This window comes from Mastigoproctus giganteus, chromosome 8, assembly GCF_048544385.1.
Source record: "Mastigoproctus giganteus isolate SK-2022 chromosome 8, ASM4854438v1, whole genome shotgun sequence".
Classification (NCBI taxonomy): Eukaryota; Metazoa; Arthropoda; class Arachnida; order Uropygi; family Thelyphonidae; genus Mastigoproctus; species Mastigoproctus giganteus.
Window position 1 is genome coordinate 225,022,697 of NC_143582.1, and position 19,930 is coordinate 225,042,626.

Genomic DNA, 19,930 nt, shown 5'->3' on the forward strand with positions numbered 1-19,930 from the left:
AGTAACAGGCACTAAGAACTCTTCTCCTTGTTTATCATTTCTATTGTATGTCTGAATCAACCTTGAAGTAGTACAAATAATATTAAAATAAATAAAACATAATTGGAGGTACTGATTGGCTTACTTTCCAAGAATGAAAAAATGGATGATTATCGCCACCAGTAACTTCTGTGTTTACAGTCTAATCAAAATCAAATTTACGTATATGCAAGCAATTTCTAAGGTATTCTGATGGGAATATTCATATTTTAGTCACCATTTCAAATAAAACTGAAATCGACTTTATTATTCACCACTGAAATAATTTGAATGTTTCTCAGTACATAGGACATCTTGCTTAGAAAGAGATAATTGTCTAATGAAAATAAAAAAAAAATAATAAAAATTCACTCTCAGTAAGTGTTCATTCTTATGCTATTAGCATTAGTAGAGGTATTTGATGCAAGAAAGCAAGCTTATGCAGCATCAGCCAAAAAAAAAAAAAATAAATAAAATAAATAAATAAAAAATAACCACTTCCACTTCACCCCTCTGTTCATTCGAAATACCTGTCCAGCTGAGCCTTAAACTTATTTAGGCTATCAACTTCCACGACAAGGGATGGAAGTCTATTCCACCAACCAACCACCCGCTGGCTAAAGGCAAATTTCCTCACGTCTATCCTACATCTGTCTTTTCTCAATTTGAATTTATGCCCTCGCAGGTGATTATTCTGAGCAAGGGGAAGAATCCCATCAGCATTGAGCATGCTCAAACCATTCAAGGCTTTATACACCACAATCAGATCACCTCGCAGGTGCCTAGTCTCTAGACACTCTAATTTGCAAAATTTAAGCCTTTCTTCATAAGAGCAACCCTTTGCTCCATTCACTAATCTTGTTACCCTTTTCTGTACTCGTTCCAACAGCTCTACATCCTTCTTAAAATGAGGCCTCCAGACCTGTATACAGTACTCAAGGTATAGCCTGACCATTGCTTAATATAAGGGGATAATCACCTCCTTATCCCTGCTATAAAAATTCCTGTATATCATTGACAAGACACTATGAGCTACTCTTGCAGACCGTCTGCACTGTTCAGAAAATTTTATACCTGCCTACACAATTACCCCTAGGTCCTTTTCGTTCTCTACCACTGTCAGTGTAGTACCACAGGGTTGATATGTCACTCTGGGATTGCTGCTTCCCATATGTAGTACTTTACATTTGTCAATGTTAAACTTCATTTGCCACCTCTCAGCCCATCTACTCAACCTTTCCAGATCCTGTTGCAGTAGCATAGTGTCAGTAGTGTCCTTGACAACCCTGCCAATCTTCGTATCGTCTGCAAACTTGGACATTAAGTTGATATACCATCATCAATATCATTTATAAATACAGAAAACAATAATGGACCCAATACTGAACCCTGAGGGACTCCACTAATAACATTAGTCCACGATGAGCCATTGATTACCACTCACTGTCTTCTGCAACTTAACCATCCCTTTATCCATAGCAGCAATTTGCCTCCAATGCCACACTGCTCCAATTTGTGCAGCAGTCTTCCATGTGCAACAGTATCAAAAGCCTTTCTAAGATCCAAATATATGATATCAAAGTTATTCCCTGCATCCAGTTCCTTTGTGACCGCATCATATATCCAATCAAGTTGGTCAGGCAAAACTTTCCCTTAACAAAACCATGCTGTGTCCAAGCTATAACTGAAGTCTTGTCTAGATGATCCTGCAGTGCTTTAATCAGTCCCTCCATTAATTTTCCTGGAACAGAAGTTAAACTAACAGGTCTATAATTACTTGTGTTGCCCTTTGATCCTCCTTTGTGAATTGGGGTCACATTTGCACATCTTCAGTACATGGGCACCTCCCCTGAGTCCAAAGAAGCTCTCATAATTATGGCTAAGGGTTTGCTTACTTCCTTTGCTGCCTCCTTTAATATAACTGGATAGATCCCGTCCACCCCGGGTGCCTTTTTTATGTTTATCTTCAACAATTTCTCCTCCACTTTCCTCTCAGTTATTACAAGATTCTTCAGCTCACTGCCAGAGTTTAACTCACCTCTGGCATTCCTCTTCCTGAATAACTCCTCGTGGGTGAATGTAGATGCAAAATACTCATTTAGTTTGTTAGCGACCTGAGCAGGATCATCAACAGTTGAACTCTCAATATCCAGTGGACCAATCTGATTCATCCCTTTCCTTCTAGAGTTTACATAGGTAAAGAACTCTTTGTTGTTTTTCTTTGCATCCTTTGCCAAGGATTTCTCATAATCTGCCTTTGCCTGCCTAATCTCCTTTGTGACTTGGTTGCAGATCAGCTTATATTTATCATAGGCTACCATGTCACCCATTAATTTTTATGTATCCCATTCATTTTGCTTCTCTTCCACATGTCTCATCAGTTCATCTGACTCCATTTGGGCCTAAACCTTGAACAATATTTCTTAACAGATATTTATTTAAAGTATACCCAGTAAAATAAAATAAAATAAAATATTTCCAGAAGCTTTCGGAACTCGTGTCCCTTTCTCAACTGACAGAATTTTTAAATACATTACAAGCAAACTGTGGCACGTTACTCATTCGTCATTGTTGTAGCACGGACGTGTGCTGCCTTGCGCCAGTGATCATCCATCAATAAAACGGTTGTCTCCAGGATTGGATGTATACGCATGCCTTTCTGGCGATTTAATGCCTTAGGGTTGTTCATTATGTTTAGTGACTCTAGCCATAGGCGGTGGCGAAAGTGTCGCGCGTGGTCCACTATCTCGAAGTCGCGCTTGGGGTCAAGATCGTGGTTGGTAGCCCAAAAATGTTCTGCAAGCGCGGACTGGTCAGTTTCGGCAAGCCGGATTGCTCTGTCGTGTTCCGTGAGGCGATCCTGGAGACGTCTCGATGTCTCACCTACGTAGCAACTGTTACAGGCCCTACAGGTGATACGGTACACTACATTGCTGCGTAAGACAGGTGTGACAGGGGTCTTCACACTGGAGACAAGTGAACGTAGGTTCCTACCTGGTAATTGTACACATTTTATGTTGTAACTTCTCAGGATCTTCGAGATACGTCCTGACACTCCTGGATAGTACGGAATGTAGGCGGATGATATGCCGACTTGCTTCGGAGGTCTTGGGTTGGAAGTAAGCTCTTGTGCCTGTAACAAGCATCTGTTTAGTACATGGGATGGATAACCGCATCTGGTTAAGTCCGCCTTCACACGGGAGATCTCGTTACGTCTAATTGTGTCGGTGCTGGAATGGCTCCAGGCCCTGGAGAACAGGGTGCGGGCAGTGCTATTGAGATGGCTTGGAGCGTGGCCGGACCCGTAGTTGGTGAATTGACCGCACCACATGGGTTTGCGGTATACTGAGGTCTCTAGATGTGGGCCTACGCGATGCACTAGCACGTCCAGAAACGGGAGCGAACCGTCCACCTCTGATTCTACGGTAAACTTGATGAAATTGGATAGAGAGTTGAGGTATTCTAGTAGTACCGTTTCAGAACCACGTGGTATTATGGTAAAAATATCGTCGACATATCTACACCACGTTGTAATAGGTGTAGGTGGGTTCTGGTGTATCTGCTTCTCCAGATCTTCCATGGCGATGTTAGCTACTACGGAACTGACAGGGGCACCCATAGCAGTGCCATGTACTTGTTTGTAGAGTGAGTCTTCAAAGGTGAAGATGCTGCTAGAGAGGCATAGGTTGAGGGCGGTACAGATGTCATCAGTGGATAGTGACGTCCTGGATTGGAGGCTTAAGTCGCTCTCAAGGAGCCTTCTGGCGCAGTGCACGGCCTGTTGGACGGGAATCGAGGTGAATAAAGAAACCACGTCAAATGATGCCATGACAGAGTTATCAGGGATTGAAATGTCCTTAATGGTGTTAATGAATTCACTGCTGTTTTTAACGGTGTGAGATGTATTACCTATAAGAGGCGAGAGGAGGCTCGCGATGTGTTTGGACAGTTCATACGTTGGGGCACTGCAGCAAGACACTATAGGTCTGAGAGGAATACCCGGTTTATGGATCTTTGGTAATCCGTAGAATTGTGGTAGTTGACAGCCAGTACCACGCAGAAGATGGTGAGTCGCGGTCGGGATCTTCTTATCTTTAAGCCATGCGTGGACAAGTTTATTAACATTTGCTTCCAGACGTTTCAAGACTTTAACGGGAGGATCAGGTAGAGGTTCATATACGTTAGGATCGAGTAATAGGGCCAAGGCTTTCTCTCGGTAGGCTGATCGGTCCAGCACAACAGTCCGGCGCCCTTTATCCGCAGGAAGTACAACGATGGAGTTGTCTTTTCTTATAGATGACAGGGCGGCACGTTGGCGGTGGTTGAGGTTTGAGCACGTTTTTCGAGTGTTGCGGAGGACTGCGGCAGTCTTGAATCGGATCTCGTTGGCAGTTTCTTCGGGAAGGTTGGTAATACTGGCTTCTATGCCCATAGCGAGCTGTGTGATGGGAGGTTTCGATGGTATAACGGCGAATTTCATACCGTTTGATAAAACACTCAGCTGCTCGTTGGACAGTTGTTTGTTACTTAGATTCAAGACGAAAGAAGTCGTGTCGTCTGAACGAGTGTTCGTCTTTAAGGAGTTAGTTTCTATGCTCAAGTTTATGAACTTGCGCTGTTGGCGTAAACGGTAGGTATCCGAGGTCTGACTAGCCCGATGGCAGATGGTATGTATAAGGTTTGTAAATACAATAGGCGAGACCTTACCTTGTATATGTTGTAACAGTCTGGACTTGTTGTAGTCAGCGTTCCTGATTTCATGGTGGAGATGGGATATCCATAAATTTAACGTGCGCAGGCTGAAGTTAAAGCAGGCACGATCCATATGAGAGTTGTGGAACGGGGCTTTGTATCGGAACCCTTTAGGTATAATTCGATTGCTTTTGCATCTGTGGGCGAAGCGTAAATGTTGCCTGTAGCGAGCTATTGAGAGGAAGCATTTTTGCAACTGTGCACAATCGTTGTAGGTATTATGGCCATAAAGTGATCGAATAGTGACAAATGGGCCTGGAGTACTGGGGTCCATAGTTTAACAGATATTTATTTAAAGTATACCCAGTAAAATAAAATAAAATAAAATATTTCCAGAAGCTTTCGGAACTCGTGTCCCTTTCTCAACTGACAGAATTTTTAAATACATTACAAGCAAACTGTGGCACGTTACTCATTCGTCATTGTTGTAGCACGGACGTGTGCTGCCTTGCGCCAGTGATCATCCATCAATAAAACGGTTGTCTCCAGGATTGGATGTATACGCATGCCTTTCTGGCGATTTAATGCCTTAGGGTTGTTCATTATGTTTAGTGACTCTAGCCATAGGCGGTGGCGAAAGTGTCGCGCGTGGTCCACTATCTCGAAGTCGCGCTTGGGGTCAAGATCGTGGTTGGTAGCCCAAAAATGTTCTGCAAGCGCGGACTGGTCAGTTTCGGCAAGCCGGATTGCTCTGTCGTGTTCCGTGAGGCGATCCTGGAGACGTCTCGATGTCTCACAAATGGGCCTGGAGTACTGGGGTCCATAGTTTAACAGATATTTATTTAAAACGGTTGTCTCCAGGATTGGATGTATTATAAAATTAGAAGCCAGTATTACCAACCTTCCCGAAGAAACTGCCAACGAGATCCGATTCAAGACTGCCGCAGTCCTCCGCAACACTCGAAAAACGTGCTCAAACCTCAACCACCGCCAACGTGCCGCCCTGTCATCTATAAGAAAAGACAACTCCATCGTTGTACTTCCTGCGGATAAAGGGCGCCGGACTGTTGTGCTGGACCGATCAGCCTACCGAGAGAAAGCCTTGGCCCTATTACTCGATCCTAACGTATATGAACCTCTACCTGATCCTCCCGTTAAAGTCTTGAAACGTCTGGAAGCAAATGTTAATAAACTTGTCCACGCATGGCTTAAAGATAAGAAGATCCCGACCGCGACTCACCATCTTCTGCGTGGTACTGGCTGTCAACTACCACAATTCTACGGATTACCAAAGATCCATAAACCGGGTATTCCTCTCAGACCTATAGTGTCTTGCTGCAGTGCCCCAACGTATGAACTGTCCAAACACATCGCGAGCCTCCTCTCGCCTCTTATAGGTAATACATCTCACACCGTTAAAAACAGCAGTGAATTCATTAACACCATTAAGGACATTTCAATCCCTGATAACTCTGTCATGGCATCATTTGACGTGGTTTCTTTATTCACCTCGATTCCCGTCCAACAGGCCGTGCACTGCGCCAGAAGGCTCCTTGAGAGCGACTTAAGCCTCCAATCCAGGACGTCACTATCCACTGATGACATCTGTACCGCCCTCAACCTATGCCTCTCTAGCAGCATCTTCACCTTTGAAGACTCACTCTACAAACAAGTACATGGCACTGCTATGGGTGCCCCTGTCAGTTCCGTAGTAGCTAACATCGCCATGGAAGATCTGGAGAAGCAGATACACCAGAACCCACCTACACCTATTACAACGTGGTGTAGATATGTCGACGATATTTTTACCATAATACCACGTGGTTCTGAAACGGTACTACTAGAATACCTCAACTCTCTATCCAATTTCATCAAGTTTACCGTAGAATCAGAGGTGGACGGTTCGCTCCCGTTTCTGGACGTGCTAGTGCATCGCGTAGGCCCACATCTAGAGACCTCAGTATACCGCAAACCCATGTGGTGCGGTCAATTCACCAACTACGGGTCCGGCCACGCTCCAAGCCATCTCAATAGCACTGCCCGCACCCTGTTCTCCAGGGCCTGGAGCCATTCCAGCACCGACACAATTAGACGTAACGAGATCTCCCGTGTGAAGGCGGACTTAACCAGATGCGGTTATCCATCCCATGTACTAAACAGATGCTTGTTACAGGCACAAGAGCTTACTTCCAACCCAAGACCTCCGAAGCAAGTCGGCATATCATCCGCCTACATTCCGTACTATCCAGGAGTGTCAGGACGTATCTCGAAGATCCTGAGAAGTTACAACATAAAATGTGTACAATTACCAGGTAGGAACCTACGTTCACTTGTCTCCAGTGTGAAGACCCCTGTCACACCTGTCTTACGCAGCAATGTAGTGTACCGTATCACCTGTAGGGCCTGTAACAGTTGCTACGTAGGTGAGACATCGAGACGTCTCCAGGATCGCCTCACGGAACACGACAGAGCAATCCGGCTTGCCGAAACTGACCAGTCCGCGCTTGCAGAACATTTTTGGGCTACCAACCACGATCTTGACCCCAAGCGCGACTTCGAGATAGTGGACCACGCGCGACACTTTCGCCACCGCCTATGGCTAGAGTCACTAAACATAATGAACAACCCTAAGGCATTAAATCGCCAGAAAGGCATGCGTATACATCCAATCCTGGAGACAACCGTTTTATTGATGGATGATCACTGGCGCAAGGCAGCACACGTCCGTGCTACAACAATGACGAATGAGTAACGTGCCACAGTTTGCTTGTAATGTATTTAAAAATTCTGTCAGTTGAGAAAGGGACACGAGTTCCGAAAGCTTCTGGAAATATTTTATTTTATTTTATTTTACTGGGTATACTTTAAATAAATATCTGTTAAACTATGGACCCCAGTACTCCAGGCCCATTTGTCAATATTTCTTAGTTGGTATGTAAAGCCTAGTAGCTTCAAAGATAAATTCTTTGAATGCTTCCCATTTTGAATTTGCTGTTGATAACATCATCAGCTGGTCCTACCGTATAGAATTTAAATACTGTCTCAGACCACCATAGTCACCTTTAAGAAAGCAAAAATTCATTCACCATTGAGGAGTTGCAGATATGAAGTTTTCTGAGCAGTGCAGACAGACTGCAAGAGTAGCTCATGGTGTCTTGTCAATGATAAACAGGAATTTTTCTAGCAGGCATAAGGAGGTCATTATCCCCTTATATTAGGCAATGGTCAGGCCACACTTTGAGTACTGTATACAGGTCTGGAGGCCTCATTTTAAGAAGGATGTAGAGCTGTTGGAATGAGTACAAAGAAGGGTAACAAGATTAGTGAATGGAACAAAGGGTTGCTCTTACACAGAAAGGCTTAATTTTTGTTTTACAAATTACAGTGTCTGTAGACTAGGCACAAGTGAGGTGATCTGATTGAGGTATATAAGGCCTTGAATGGTTTGAGCTAGCTAAATGATGATGGGATTCTTCCTATTGCTCAGATTAGTCGCCTGAGGGAATATTAAAATTGAGGAAAGACAGATGTAGGATAGATGTGCAGAAGTTTGCCTTTAGCCAGCGGGTGGTTGGTGGAACAGACTTCCATCCTTTGCTGTGGAAGTTGATAGCTTAAATAGATTCAAGGCAGAAGTTGACAAACATTTGGAGCAAGTGGATGGGTGAAATAAGGGTTTTTTTTTTGGCTGATGCTATATAAGCTTGCTTTCTTGCATCATGTGCCAATGCTAATGGTAAAAACCCTTCCCTTTACCTCTGATGATAGTTATCTCTTTGAGTATATCCCACTTCACCACACTGTGATCACTGCCACCTAGTGGTTCCTTTATCTGCAGATTCCTAATGCATGAAGATAATCAGATCAAGAGTATTACTCCTTCTAGTTGCCTCCCGAACACACGCTGATTTATAAAACAATTATCCAATAAATCCCCAAAAGCCTTGCTAGTGTGGGAGTGACCAACCCACAAATTACAGTCAATATCTGGGAAATTAAAATCCGCCATTATAAGACTCTCTGGCCCACTGGCCCACTCTATTTCCCTGCACAGTCCCTTATTATACTCATCAGAGTCATTAGGCCTATAACACACTCCTACTCTCAATTTTGATCTCCCAGTGCTTATATCACACTAAACTTACTCGACACTGCACTGTCCAGCGATGTCGACTGGCTTCACTTCCTTGGATTTTATGTTTCTTAACTAATAGTATAACCCGTCCTCCCTTCCTATCTTGTCTATCCTTCCTGTACAAATTGTACTCCCCAAATTCCAGTTCTGATTCCTTATATCTGTGTGACACCACGTCTCTGATATCCCAACAATATCTGCCTTTGATGTTTTGAGCAATACCTCAAATTCATCAAATTTATTTACCAAACTCCTAGCATTGGTGTACATGCAAGTATACATGCACCTGTTCCTATTCTTAGGTACTTTAACACAACCCATGTGTTTACTTGTACCACAATGATTCCCAGCAGTCTCTGAAATACCCTGCATCTTGTTTTCCAGGCTCCTGCTCATTCCAATAGAAGCAGTGCAAGAATCACTTTCACCTCTGACAGTGGCTACTGTTAATCTATTAGTCCTTGTATCCCCCCCACCAAGCTAGCAGTTTTCTGACCCACCTAACACTGCCTCAATAGCATCAGCAAATATTCTTGCACCCTTTCTATTTAAGTGTATCCCATCCCTGTAGAAGCAGTCTCTCCTGTTATTCTCATCCAAATATTTCAATCATTAAAAAGCTAGGGACAATCATATTATAATCATCTCCTCATTTTAAGAAGGAATGGTTAGATATATTTATTTGGAATTTAGTAAAACATTTGGCTAATTCCTCCCCCAAATGAGAGGTTACTTTATAAGCTGATACATGCTGTGATCTTAAATAAGTAAGATCTAGATGGATTTCCAGTTATAGTAAGGAAAGTTCATGATGTTGTGTAAATGAGGTATCAGAAATTTACTGTGGTAGATTACGATGGGCTAAGAAGTAGCAACTGAAGTTTAACCTTGACAAATGCAAAGTACTGTATGGGTAGAAGTAACCCCAGAGAAACGTACCAACTGTGTGGTACTACACTTAAGGTGGTAGAAAATGAAAAAGACCTGGGAGTAATTGTGCAGTCAGATATGAAGTTTTCTGAGCAATGCAGACAGGCTGCCAGGACAAGTCATGGGGTTTTGTCAATGATATATAGGAATTTTGCTAGCAGGGAAAAGGAGGTGATTGTCCCTCTGTATAAGGCAATGGTCAGGCCACGCCTTGAGTACTGCGTACAGGTCTGGAGGCCTTATTTTAGGAAGGAAGGATGTAGATTTGCTTGAGTGTGTACAGAGAAGGGCAACAAGACTGGTGAGGGGAATGAAGGGATCCTCTTACCAAGAGAGGCTTAAGTTCTGCAAATTGCAGTGGCTGGAGACTAGGCACCTACGCGGTGATCTGATTGAGGTGTATAAGGCCTTGAATGGGTTGAGCACACTGAATTCTGATGGGATCCTTCGACTTGTTCAGATTACGAACCTAAGTTTATTTTGTTTGTTTGTTATTTGGTTTTTAGGAGCATTAGCAACTAAGGCCATATTGCTCTGGGAATATGCGGTGGTCATTCCCTGACCTTTCTGCATCCTCTGTATTTGGTGGTGACGGGCTCTAACCCTGGTCTAATCAAGAAGCGTGTGCTACACACTGCTGCTCCTTCCCACCTGGCTATGGAGGTGGCGACGAACCTAAGGGGACATAAATTCAAATTAAGAAAAGACAGATGTAGAATAGATGTGCGGAAACTTGCCTTTAGCCAGCGGGTGGTTAATTGCTGGAACAAACTTCCATCTGTCATTGTGGAAGTTGATAGGTTAAATAAATTTAAATAGGAACTGGACCGGCATTTGGAGGGAATGGTGTGATTTTTTTTTTGGCTGATGCTGCATAAGCTCATACACTTGCTTTCTTGCATCACATGCCACTACTACTACTACGAGAGTTATCTATTATTATCTAAGTATTTTCTGGTGTCACAGAAGGTGACACCAATACGAAGTGGCGATTGGTTCTCATCACCACAATACACCCATGGTTACCAACAGTCCTACCAACATGAAAATACAAGTAAGGATTTAGGTGTTTGCAAACCAAACTTGATTATTTTAAAACAAGCAAACTTTACTAATTTTTGGCCTACTTGATTCACAAGTAAGATTCTAATATCTGCTCTATCAGCATTTTAAATTTCAAGTGACAGCATTATACATCATAACTAAAATAATGTATACAACAGACCTTAGGAACCCAGGACTGGAATGTAAATACATGCATTCTGAACGGTGGCATTTATAATCACTTGTGACTCTAGTAATGCTCTATGTACTATAAATTCGGTTTGGATTGAATTGTAAATAGAAATGTTATTTCAAGACAAACATATGGTGATCTCACCAGCCCACTTTTCACCATGGAAAGTAACCTTAAAAAAAAAAAAAAAAAAAACTCATCTTCATACTGGGGATATGGAGGAGGAAATGATAAACTCAATTAAGTTGACATAGTATAACTGTTATAGATATGATCTTTATTATACGATGCAAAGATACATGCAGGTACCCAGACTTTACAAAACCCTTCACGGCACTAAGCCAGGGTTCATAATTACATTTTAAGTTATACATATCTATTGTTGCCACATATAGTATCTTTTAATTTGATTTATAAGAACATTATATAAATTTAGCATGAATACCTGGTGGTGGTGGTGTGTGTGACAACCTTCCATACCATTTGTGCTTTTGCTTCAGAAATTGACTATCAGGAGAAAACAGAAATGACAAGGAAATTAAGGCATAAGAGTGGAGAAAAACAAATAAAAATAAATTTCTATGGTAGTCACCAAAAATCTTCATTCTATTCAGACCAAGTTTGAGAAGTACTGGGTGGTTATAAAATAAGTTTCCCTATTCAGGAGACTCTAGTGTCAAAGCGGTTAAAGAAAAGCAGTTAGCATTGTGAAAATCGGTGGGTAGTTCATTTAGGGTATGGGGAAGCGATTTATAGAAGAAAAAAAAAAATTATTCAAATTTCTGCTACCAGGGGAGAAATTGGCACTGTAAACATGAGATGGAATACTTAACTTAGGATTAGATTTTAATATCAGAACTTAGAAATCTACGGTTATTGTTCTATGTGCTTTCCTTCATTTGAGATGACATTCTGAAAACAGAGGACTGCATGTGGCACAGTTTTGCATAGAATCTCATTGGGGATGTTGGCTACATGCTGTTTAATGATTGCTTTCAAATCGACAAGCATCGGTAGGCTGCCACGGTAAACCCTGTCTTTCAGGTATCCCCATTGCCAGAAATCACATGGAATGAGATCTGCTTATCAGGCTGGCCAGAACTGCTGAAGGTCTCTAGAAATGATGCGATCATTTCCGAATGTTGAACAAAGCAGTTCCTTCACTTGTCAACTAACGTGGGGAGGGGCACCATCTTGTATGAACACTACTGCCTCCAAGCATTGTCTTTCTTGCAGAGCAGGAATAATGTGATCTCTTAGAGTGCAGTACTGTGCACTAGTTAGTGTACACCTTACGGGGCCATGAGGTGTAAGCTCTTCAAAGAAAAATGGTCCAATTATAAACTCTGCTGTGAATCCACACCATACTGTAACATATGGACTTTGTAGTGGTCTTTCATGCACAGCAGATGGATGAGAATATTTGGCATGTTTGTGCATTTACAGCCCCATGAAGAGTGAAATGTGCCTCATCAGACAATAAGATCATTCGAGCCCATGTATCGTCAAGTTCCATATAAGCCAGAAATCGTAGAGCAAAGCCTATTTGTTGTTGCTAATCACAAGACTTTAGTTCTTGCACTACGTGAATCTTGTATGGGAACTAGGTAAAATTATTCAAACCACTTTATGTACAGTAGACCAAGAAAGGTTCAAGTCTCTTGATACGTTACAGTATCTCTGGCGCTACTGACTGGTAGTGTTTCGCATTCTGACCATTGCAACCGCCACTTCATCCACTACCTCTGTTCCGATATGTGGTCATCCCCTGCCTGGAATTACACTTAACTCCCTGGTCACTTCAAATTTCTTTATTAGTTTTCGAAGCCCCACTGACGTTAAAGGTCCTTTACACAAACCTTTAAGTTTCTGATATTCACGTAGTGCTACATTAGCTTTACTATTATTCTGGTAGAACAGTTTTACTAAAAGAGCACGTTCCTTTTTTGTAAGAGCCATAATGGTTATTGACGGTGACATTGGTGTTTCTGCTTTTATCTAACAGCATGTCATTTGCATAAGCAGTGTGTCTTGAAATAAATTACAACTTTTACATACGTGCAGCATAATTTTTCCCCTGGTGGCAGACATTTGAACTAATTTTTCTTCTTCTACAAATCACTTCCCCATACTCACTGATTTTCACAGTGCTAACGCTAACCGTTTTGACACTAGGGTCTCCTAAATAAGGAAACTTATTTTATAACCACCCACTATATTACTAGGATTATGACCAGACAGCATTCAAAGTGAACCAGTGATTGTGTTTATTTGAAGTTTTGAGTTCTTTATCCACCTGTAATCGTAGCTGTAGACGTCATTTTGTTAAAAATAGGAGTAGCCATCCATTGTTATTATTTCTTGTCCTGAGGAGGAGATTTCAGATTTTCTTTTTCTTTTTTTTTTATATTAACTGCCAGGTAAATTTATGAAACTGCATGGATTAGTCCAAATGCAACATGTGTATGCACATGCACACACACCAGGGTATTTCAATTAAAAGGCAACAAGATCTATATCTCTTATTTTTAAGTTTAGGACAGTTGCTGTCTGGTGCTTTTTGTTGTGTTTGAGCTTAAATTTTTCAGTTAACTGTTAAACTTGGACTGTTATTACTACTGTTTATGTTTTACAATTTCCAAAATTATTTGTCCAACCAACTGCTTTTTTTACTCAGTGGTAAAGCTGTTCCCCATCCCTGTCTTAGCCTAGAAACATTATCTGTGTATTTCTGAAACAAATGTAAATTGATTTCATATGAAGGAAAAATAAAACCACCACAACAGTTGTAACATGAGCAGAAGCAACACAAACTGCTCTTGCATTACCAGCAGTTCTACACAGTTAAATGCATGTACTGAATGAAGAGCAGGCATTACATACAACTGTTATGTTTTAAGTTTTTTTTTTAAATATTATTTCAGTTATATTATTAAATATTATTATTTCATTTTAAATATTAATTTCATAAGTACACCAACGATGCTTTTAAGCTAAACTGTGGAAGGGAAACAACTTTCCCATTGAGAACAAAGCAATTAATCAGCAAAAATATAATTTAGAAATAGTCAAATCTAAATAAACGAACAGAACGAACAGATGAATTTATTAAACATCTAAGAGATCTCGAATCACTAAATGAAATTGAAATTGAACAATATTACCCTGCTGTTAGACCTAGAAGAGTAAAAAGAATGCTTGGGGAAGTCACTCACCACTACATTATACTAGATCCTTATAAGTATGAGGTAGTATGAAATTTGCAAACTTTAATTAATAATGCAGTAGCATTAGCATTAGTAGAGGCATTTGATGCAAGAAAGCAAGCTTATGCAGCATCAGCCAAAAAAAAAAAAAAAAAAAAACCACTCCCACTTCACCCCTCTGTTCGTTCAAAATACCTGTCCAGCTGAGCCTTAAACTTATTTAGGCTATCAACTTCCACGACAAGGGATGGAAGTCTGTTCCACCAACCAACCACTCGCTGGCTAAAGGCAAATTTCCGCACGTCTATCCTACATTTGTCTTTCCTCAATTTGAATTTAAAGTAAAATTCAAAATCTTTGAGTTAAGTAAAAATCTTTGAGTTAAGGTTTTAACTAACTAGCATATAGGTTAGTGCAAAGCATCATTTTAACATAGCCATCTACCAAAGTAGTTAAATTAATTAATTAAATTGGCATCGTTTTGGTTATATCTCATATTGTGAATGCTTTCACGAGTTTCCATGGTATTGTACTACCCCGAATAACCCTTCACCAGTGGAGAAGACTACTGTTGTTTATTCTCAGTGGATACCACCACCCAGACGGCACTGTTTCAAAGCTTGTTGGCTTTGCTGCGGTGGGTGGGCAGGTACCCTGGTGTTGCAATAGTGACAACCCAATTATGAAGTATAACTTCACAATATGAGAGTAGTCTTCTCCACTGGTGAAGTTTTACTCATTCAAGGTAGTACAATACATTCGTGTATTAAGAATTTGCAGATAAAGGAACCACTAGGTGGCAGTGATCACAGTGTACTGATGTGGGATTTACTTAAAGATTTAATTACCATCAGGGGTAAAGGAAAGGGTTTTTGCTTCCGTAAAGGTGAGTACAGTGGTCTCCGACAGTTTTTAAATTCTGTACAGTGGGATCAACTGATGATGTTACCAACAGTAAATTCTAAGTGGGAAGCATTCAAGGAATTAATCGTGGAAGCTACTAAACGTTTCATACCTATTAAGAAATATTGTTCAAGGTTTAGGCCTAAATGGTTATCTAATGAACTAATGAGACTCATAATAGAGAAGAAAAATGCATGGGATGCATATAAATTATCAAGCGACTCAGAAGCCTATGGCAGATATAAGCTAGTCTGTAATCAGATCACAAAGGAGGTTAGGCAGGCGAAGGCAGATTACGAGAAATCTTTGGCAAAAGATGCTAAGAAAAACAGCAAGGATTTCTTTACTCATATAAACTCTAAAAGGAAGGGGATGAATCTGATTGGTCCACTTGACCGATGGTTCGACTGTTGATGATCCTGCTCAGATAGCAAACAAACTGAATGAGTATTTTGCATCTACGTTCACACATGAGGGATTATTAAGGTTTGAAAATGGCAGAAGGTTATCAAATTGTAGCAGGGTGCTTAATGATTTTGTAATAACTGAGAGCAAAGTGGAGGAGAAATTGTTGAAGTTAAACATAAGAAAAGCACCTGGGGTGGATGGGATCTATCCAGTTATATTAAAGGAGGCGGCAAAGCAACTAAGCAAACCCAACTAAGCAAAGCGTTAATTATGAGAGCATCCTTGGACTCGGGGGAGGTTCTCACGGACTGGAGATGTGCAAATGTATCCCCAATTCACAAAGGGGGATCGAAGGGTGACACGAGTAATTACAGACCAGTTAGTTTAACTTCTGTTCCGGGTAAAATAATGGAGTCACTGGTTAAAGATGCATTGCAGGATCATCTAGACAAGACTGCAGCAATAATTCAGACACAGCATGGGTTTGTTAAGGGAAAGTCTTGTCTGACAAATTTGATAGGATATTATGATGTGGTTACAAAGGAACTGGATGCAAAAAATAATTTTGATATCATATATTTGGATTTCAGGAAAGCTTTTGACACCGTTGCGCATGGAAGAAAATTCTGCAAATTGCAGTGGCTGGAGACTAGGCACCTGCGTGGTGATCTGATTGATGTCTATAAGGCCTTGAATGGGTTGAGCACGCTGAATTCTGATGGGATCCTTCCACTTGTTCAGATTACGAACCTAAGGGGGCATAAATTCAAATTAAGAAAAGACAGATGTAGATTAGATGTGCGGAAAATTGCCTTTAGCCAGTGGGTGGTTAATTGCTGGAACAAACTTCCATCTGTCGTTATGGAAGTTGATAGGTTGAATAAATTTAAGGAGGAATTGGACAGGCATTTGGAGGGAATGGTGTGATTTTTTTTTTTTTTTTTTTTGGCTGATGCTGCATAAGCTCATACACTTGCTTTCTTGCATCAAATGCCACTGCTACTACTACTACTAGTACCACCATGGCAACTCGTTGTGAAGGCATTCACAATATGAGATATAATCAAAACGATGCCAATTTAATTAATTAATTTAACTACTTTGGTAGATGGCTATGTTAAAATGATGCTTTTGCACTAACCTATATGCTAGTCATTCTACCTTGTAGCATGAGGCCTTTGCCCTTAAATATTTTATGGTTTTAAATAAAATTTTAAAAAAATTGAGGGCTTTTTCTTCCTCAATTCAAGAAATCTAGAGAGTATAAATGAATTAATAAACAGCAATAATAATGAAGCATTAATTTCTATATCACAAAATATTAATTTTGACTATATAGAACTGTGAATTAATTGATTCACTTTAGTGAAAATTATCAAAATTTAGAAATGAAAAAAAAAAAAAAAAAAAACTAAATATACACATGGGGATAATTCATGCAAAGGTTGCATTCACTGTATATTTTAGCATTAGCATTAGTAGAGGCATTTGATGCAAGAAAGCAAGCTTATGCAGCATCAGCCAAAAAAAAAAAACCACTTCCACTTCACCCCTCTGTTCGTTCAAAATATCTGTCCAGCTGAGTCTTAAACTTATTTAGGCTATCAACTTCCACGACAAGGGATGGAAGTCTGTTCCACCAACCAACCACTCGCTGGCTAAAGGCAAATTTCCACACGTCTATCCTACATCTGTCTTTCCTCAATTTGAATTTATGCCCTCTCAGGTGATTATTCTGAGCGAGAGGAAGAATCCCATCAGCATTGTGCATGCTCAAACCATTCAAGGCTTTATACACCTCTATCAGATCACCTCGCTGGTGCCTAGTCTCCAGACACTGTAATTTGCAAAGCAAAACTTAAGCCTTTCTTCGTAAGAGCACCCCTTTGTTCCATTCACTAATCTTGTTGCCCTTCTCTATACTCGTTCCAGCATCTCTACATCCTTCTTGAAATGAGGCCTCCAGTCCTGTATACAGTACTCTAGGTGTGGCCTTACCATTGCCTTATACAAGGGAATAATCACCTCCTTATCCCTGCTAGAAAAATTCCTATATATCATCGACAATACACCATGAGCTACTCTTGCAGCCCATCTGCACTGCTCAGAAAACTTCATATCTGCCTGCACAACCACCCCCCAGGTCCCTTTCATTCTCTACCACTGTCAGTGTAGTACCACAGAGTTGATACGCTGCTCTGGGGTTGCTGTTTCCCATATGTAGTACTTTTCATTTGTCAATGTTAAACTTCATTTGCCACCTCTCAGCCCATCTGCTCAACCTTTCCCGATCCTGTTGCAGCAGCATAGTGTCAGTAGTGTCCTTGACAACCCTGCCTACCTTTGTATCGTCTGCAAACTTCGACATTAAGCTTGATATACCCTCATCAATATCATTTATGAATACAGAAAGCAATAATGGACCCAACACTGAGCCCTGAGGGACTCCACTAATAACATTAGTCCACGACGAGCAGTGTCCATTGATTACCACTCTCTGTCTTCTCTCCCTCAGCCACCCCTTTATCCACAGCAGCAATTTGCCTCCAATGCCACAATGCTCCAATTTGTGCAGCAGCCTTCCATGTGCAACAGTATCAAAAGCCTTTCTAAGATCCAAGTATATAATATCAAAGTTATTCCCTGCATCCAGTTCCTTTGTGACTGCATCATAGTATCCAATCAAATTGGTCAGGCAAGACTTCCCCTTAACAAAACCAGCTGTGTCCGACCTATAGCTGAAGTCTTGTCTAAATGATCCTGCAGTGCTTCTTTAACTAGTGCCTCCATTAATTTTCCTGGAACAGAAGTTAAACTCACAGGTCTATAATTACTTGTGTCAGCCTTTGATCTTCCTTTGTGAATTGTGGTGACATTTGCACATCTCCAGTCTGTGGGTACCTCCCCCAAATCCAAGGAAGCTCTCATAATTATGGCTAAGGGTTTGCTTACTTATTTTGCTGCCTCCTTTAATACAACTGGATAGATCCCATCCACCCCGGGTGCCTTTCTTGTGTTTATCTTCAACAATTTCTCCTCCACTGTACTCTCAGTTATTACAAGATTCTCTAGCTTACTGCTAGAGTTGAATACACCTCTGGCTTTCCACTCGCTAAATAACTCCTCATGTGTGAATGTCGATGCAAAATATTCATTTAGTTTGTTAGCTACCTGAGCAGGATCATCAACAGTTGACCCATCGATATCAAGTGGACCAATCTGATTCATCCCCTTCCTTCTAGAGTTTACATAAGTAAAGAACTCTTTGCTGTTTTTCTTTGCATCCCTTGCCAAAGATTTCTCGTAATCTGCCTTCGCCTGCCTAACCTCCTTTGTAACCTTTACAGATCAACTTGTATCTATCATAGGCTTCTGTGTCATGTGTTAATTTGTATGTATCCCATGCATGTTTCTTCTCTGCCATATACCTCATCAGTTCATCTGACATCCATTTAGGCCTAAACCTTGAACAATATTTCTTAGTTGGTATGTATAGCCTAGTAGCTTCCAAGATAAGTTCTTTGAATGCTTGCCATTTTGCTTTTGCTGTTGGTAACATCATCAGTTGGTCCCACTGTATAGAATTTAAATACTGTCTCAGTCCATCGTAGTCGCCTTTACGAAAGCAATAACCCTTCCCTTTACCCCTAATGGTAGTTACCTCTTTGAGTAAATCCCACTTCAGCACACTGTGATCACTGCCACCTAGTGGTTCGTTTATCTGCAGATTCTTAATGCATGAAGAATCACTGCTGATAATCAAATCAAGAGTGTTCTTCCCTCTAGTTGCCTCCTGAACATGCTGATGTAGAAAACAATCATCCAATAAATCCACAAAAGCCTTGCTAGTGTGTGAGTGACCAGCCCCCAAATTCCAGTCAATATCTGGGAAATTAAAATCTCCCATTATAAGACTCTCTGATTTACTGGCCCACTCTATTTTCCTGTACAGTATCTTATTATAATCATCAGAGTCATTAGGCCTATAGCACACTCCTACTCTCAATTTTGATCTCCCAATGCTTATGTCACACCAAACTGACTCGACACTGCACTGTCCAGCGATGTCCACTGGCTTCACTTCCTTGGATTTTATGTATTTCTTAACTAATAGCATAACCCCCTCCTCCCTTCCTATCCAGTCTATCCTTTCTGTAGACGTTGTACTCCCCAAATTCCAGTTCTGCATTCCTTATATCTGTGTGACACCACGTCTCTGATATCCCAACAATATCTGCCTTTGATGTTTTGAGCAATACCTCAAATTCATCAAATTTATTTACTAAACTCCTAGCATTGGTGTACACGCAAGTATACATGCACCTATTTCTATTCTTAGCTACCCTAACACAACCCATGTGTTTACTTGTACCGCAATGACTCCCGGCAGTCTCTGAAATA

The 19,930-nt window shown here is 40.9% G+C and overlaps 1 protein-coding gene across 1 annotated transcript in view; it reads right to left on the reverse strand.

Moving 5' to 3' along the window:
• Nucleotides 1–7: 7 nt before the first annotated feature.
• The window catches only part of LOC150082374 (uncharacterized), a 60,105-nt gene continuing 40,182 nt past the window's right edge, over nucleotides 8–19,930 (reverse strand). The window contains exon 6 of the mRNA XM_090380528.1: nucleotides 8–61. Within this exon, the coding sequence (XP_090236654.1) occupies nucleotides 57–61 (5 nt within the window). The 3' untranslated portion in view covers nucleotides 8–56. The remainder of the gene's footprint in view (nucleotides 62–19,930) is intronic.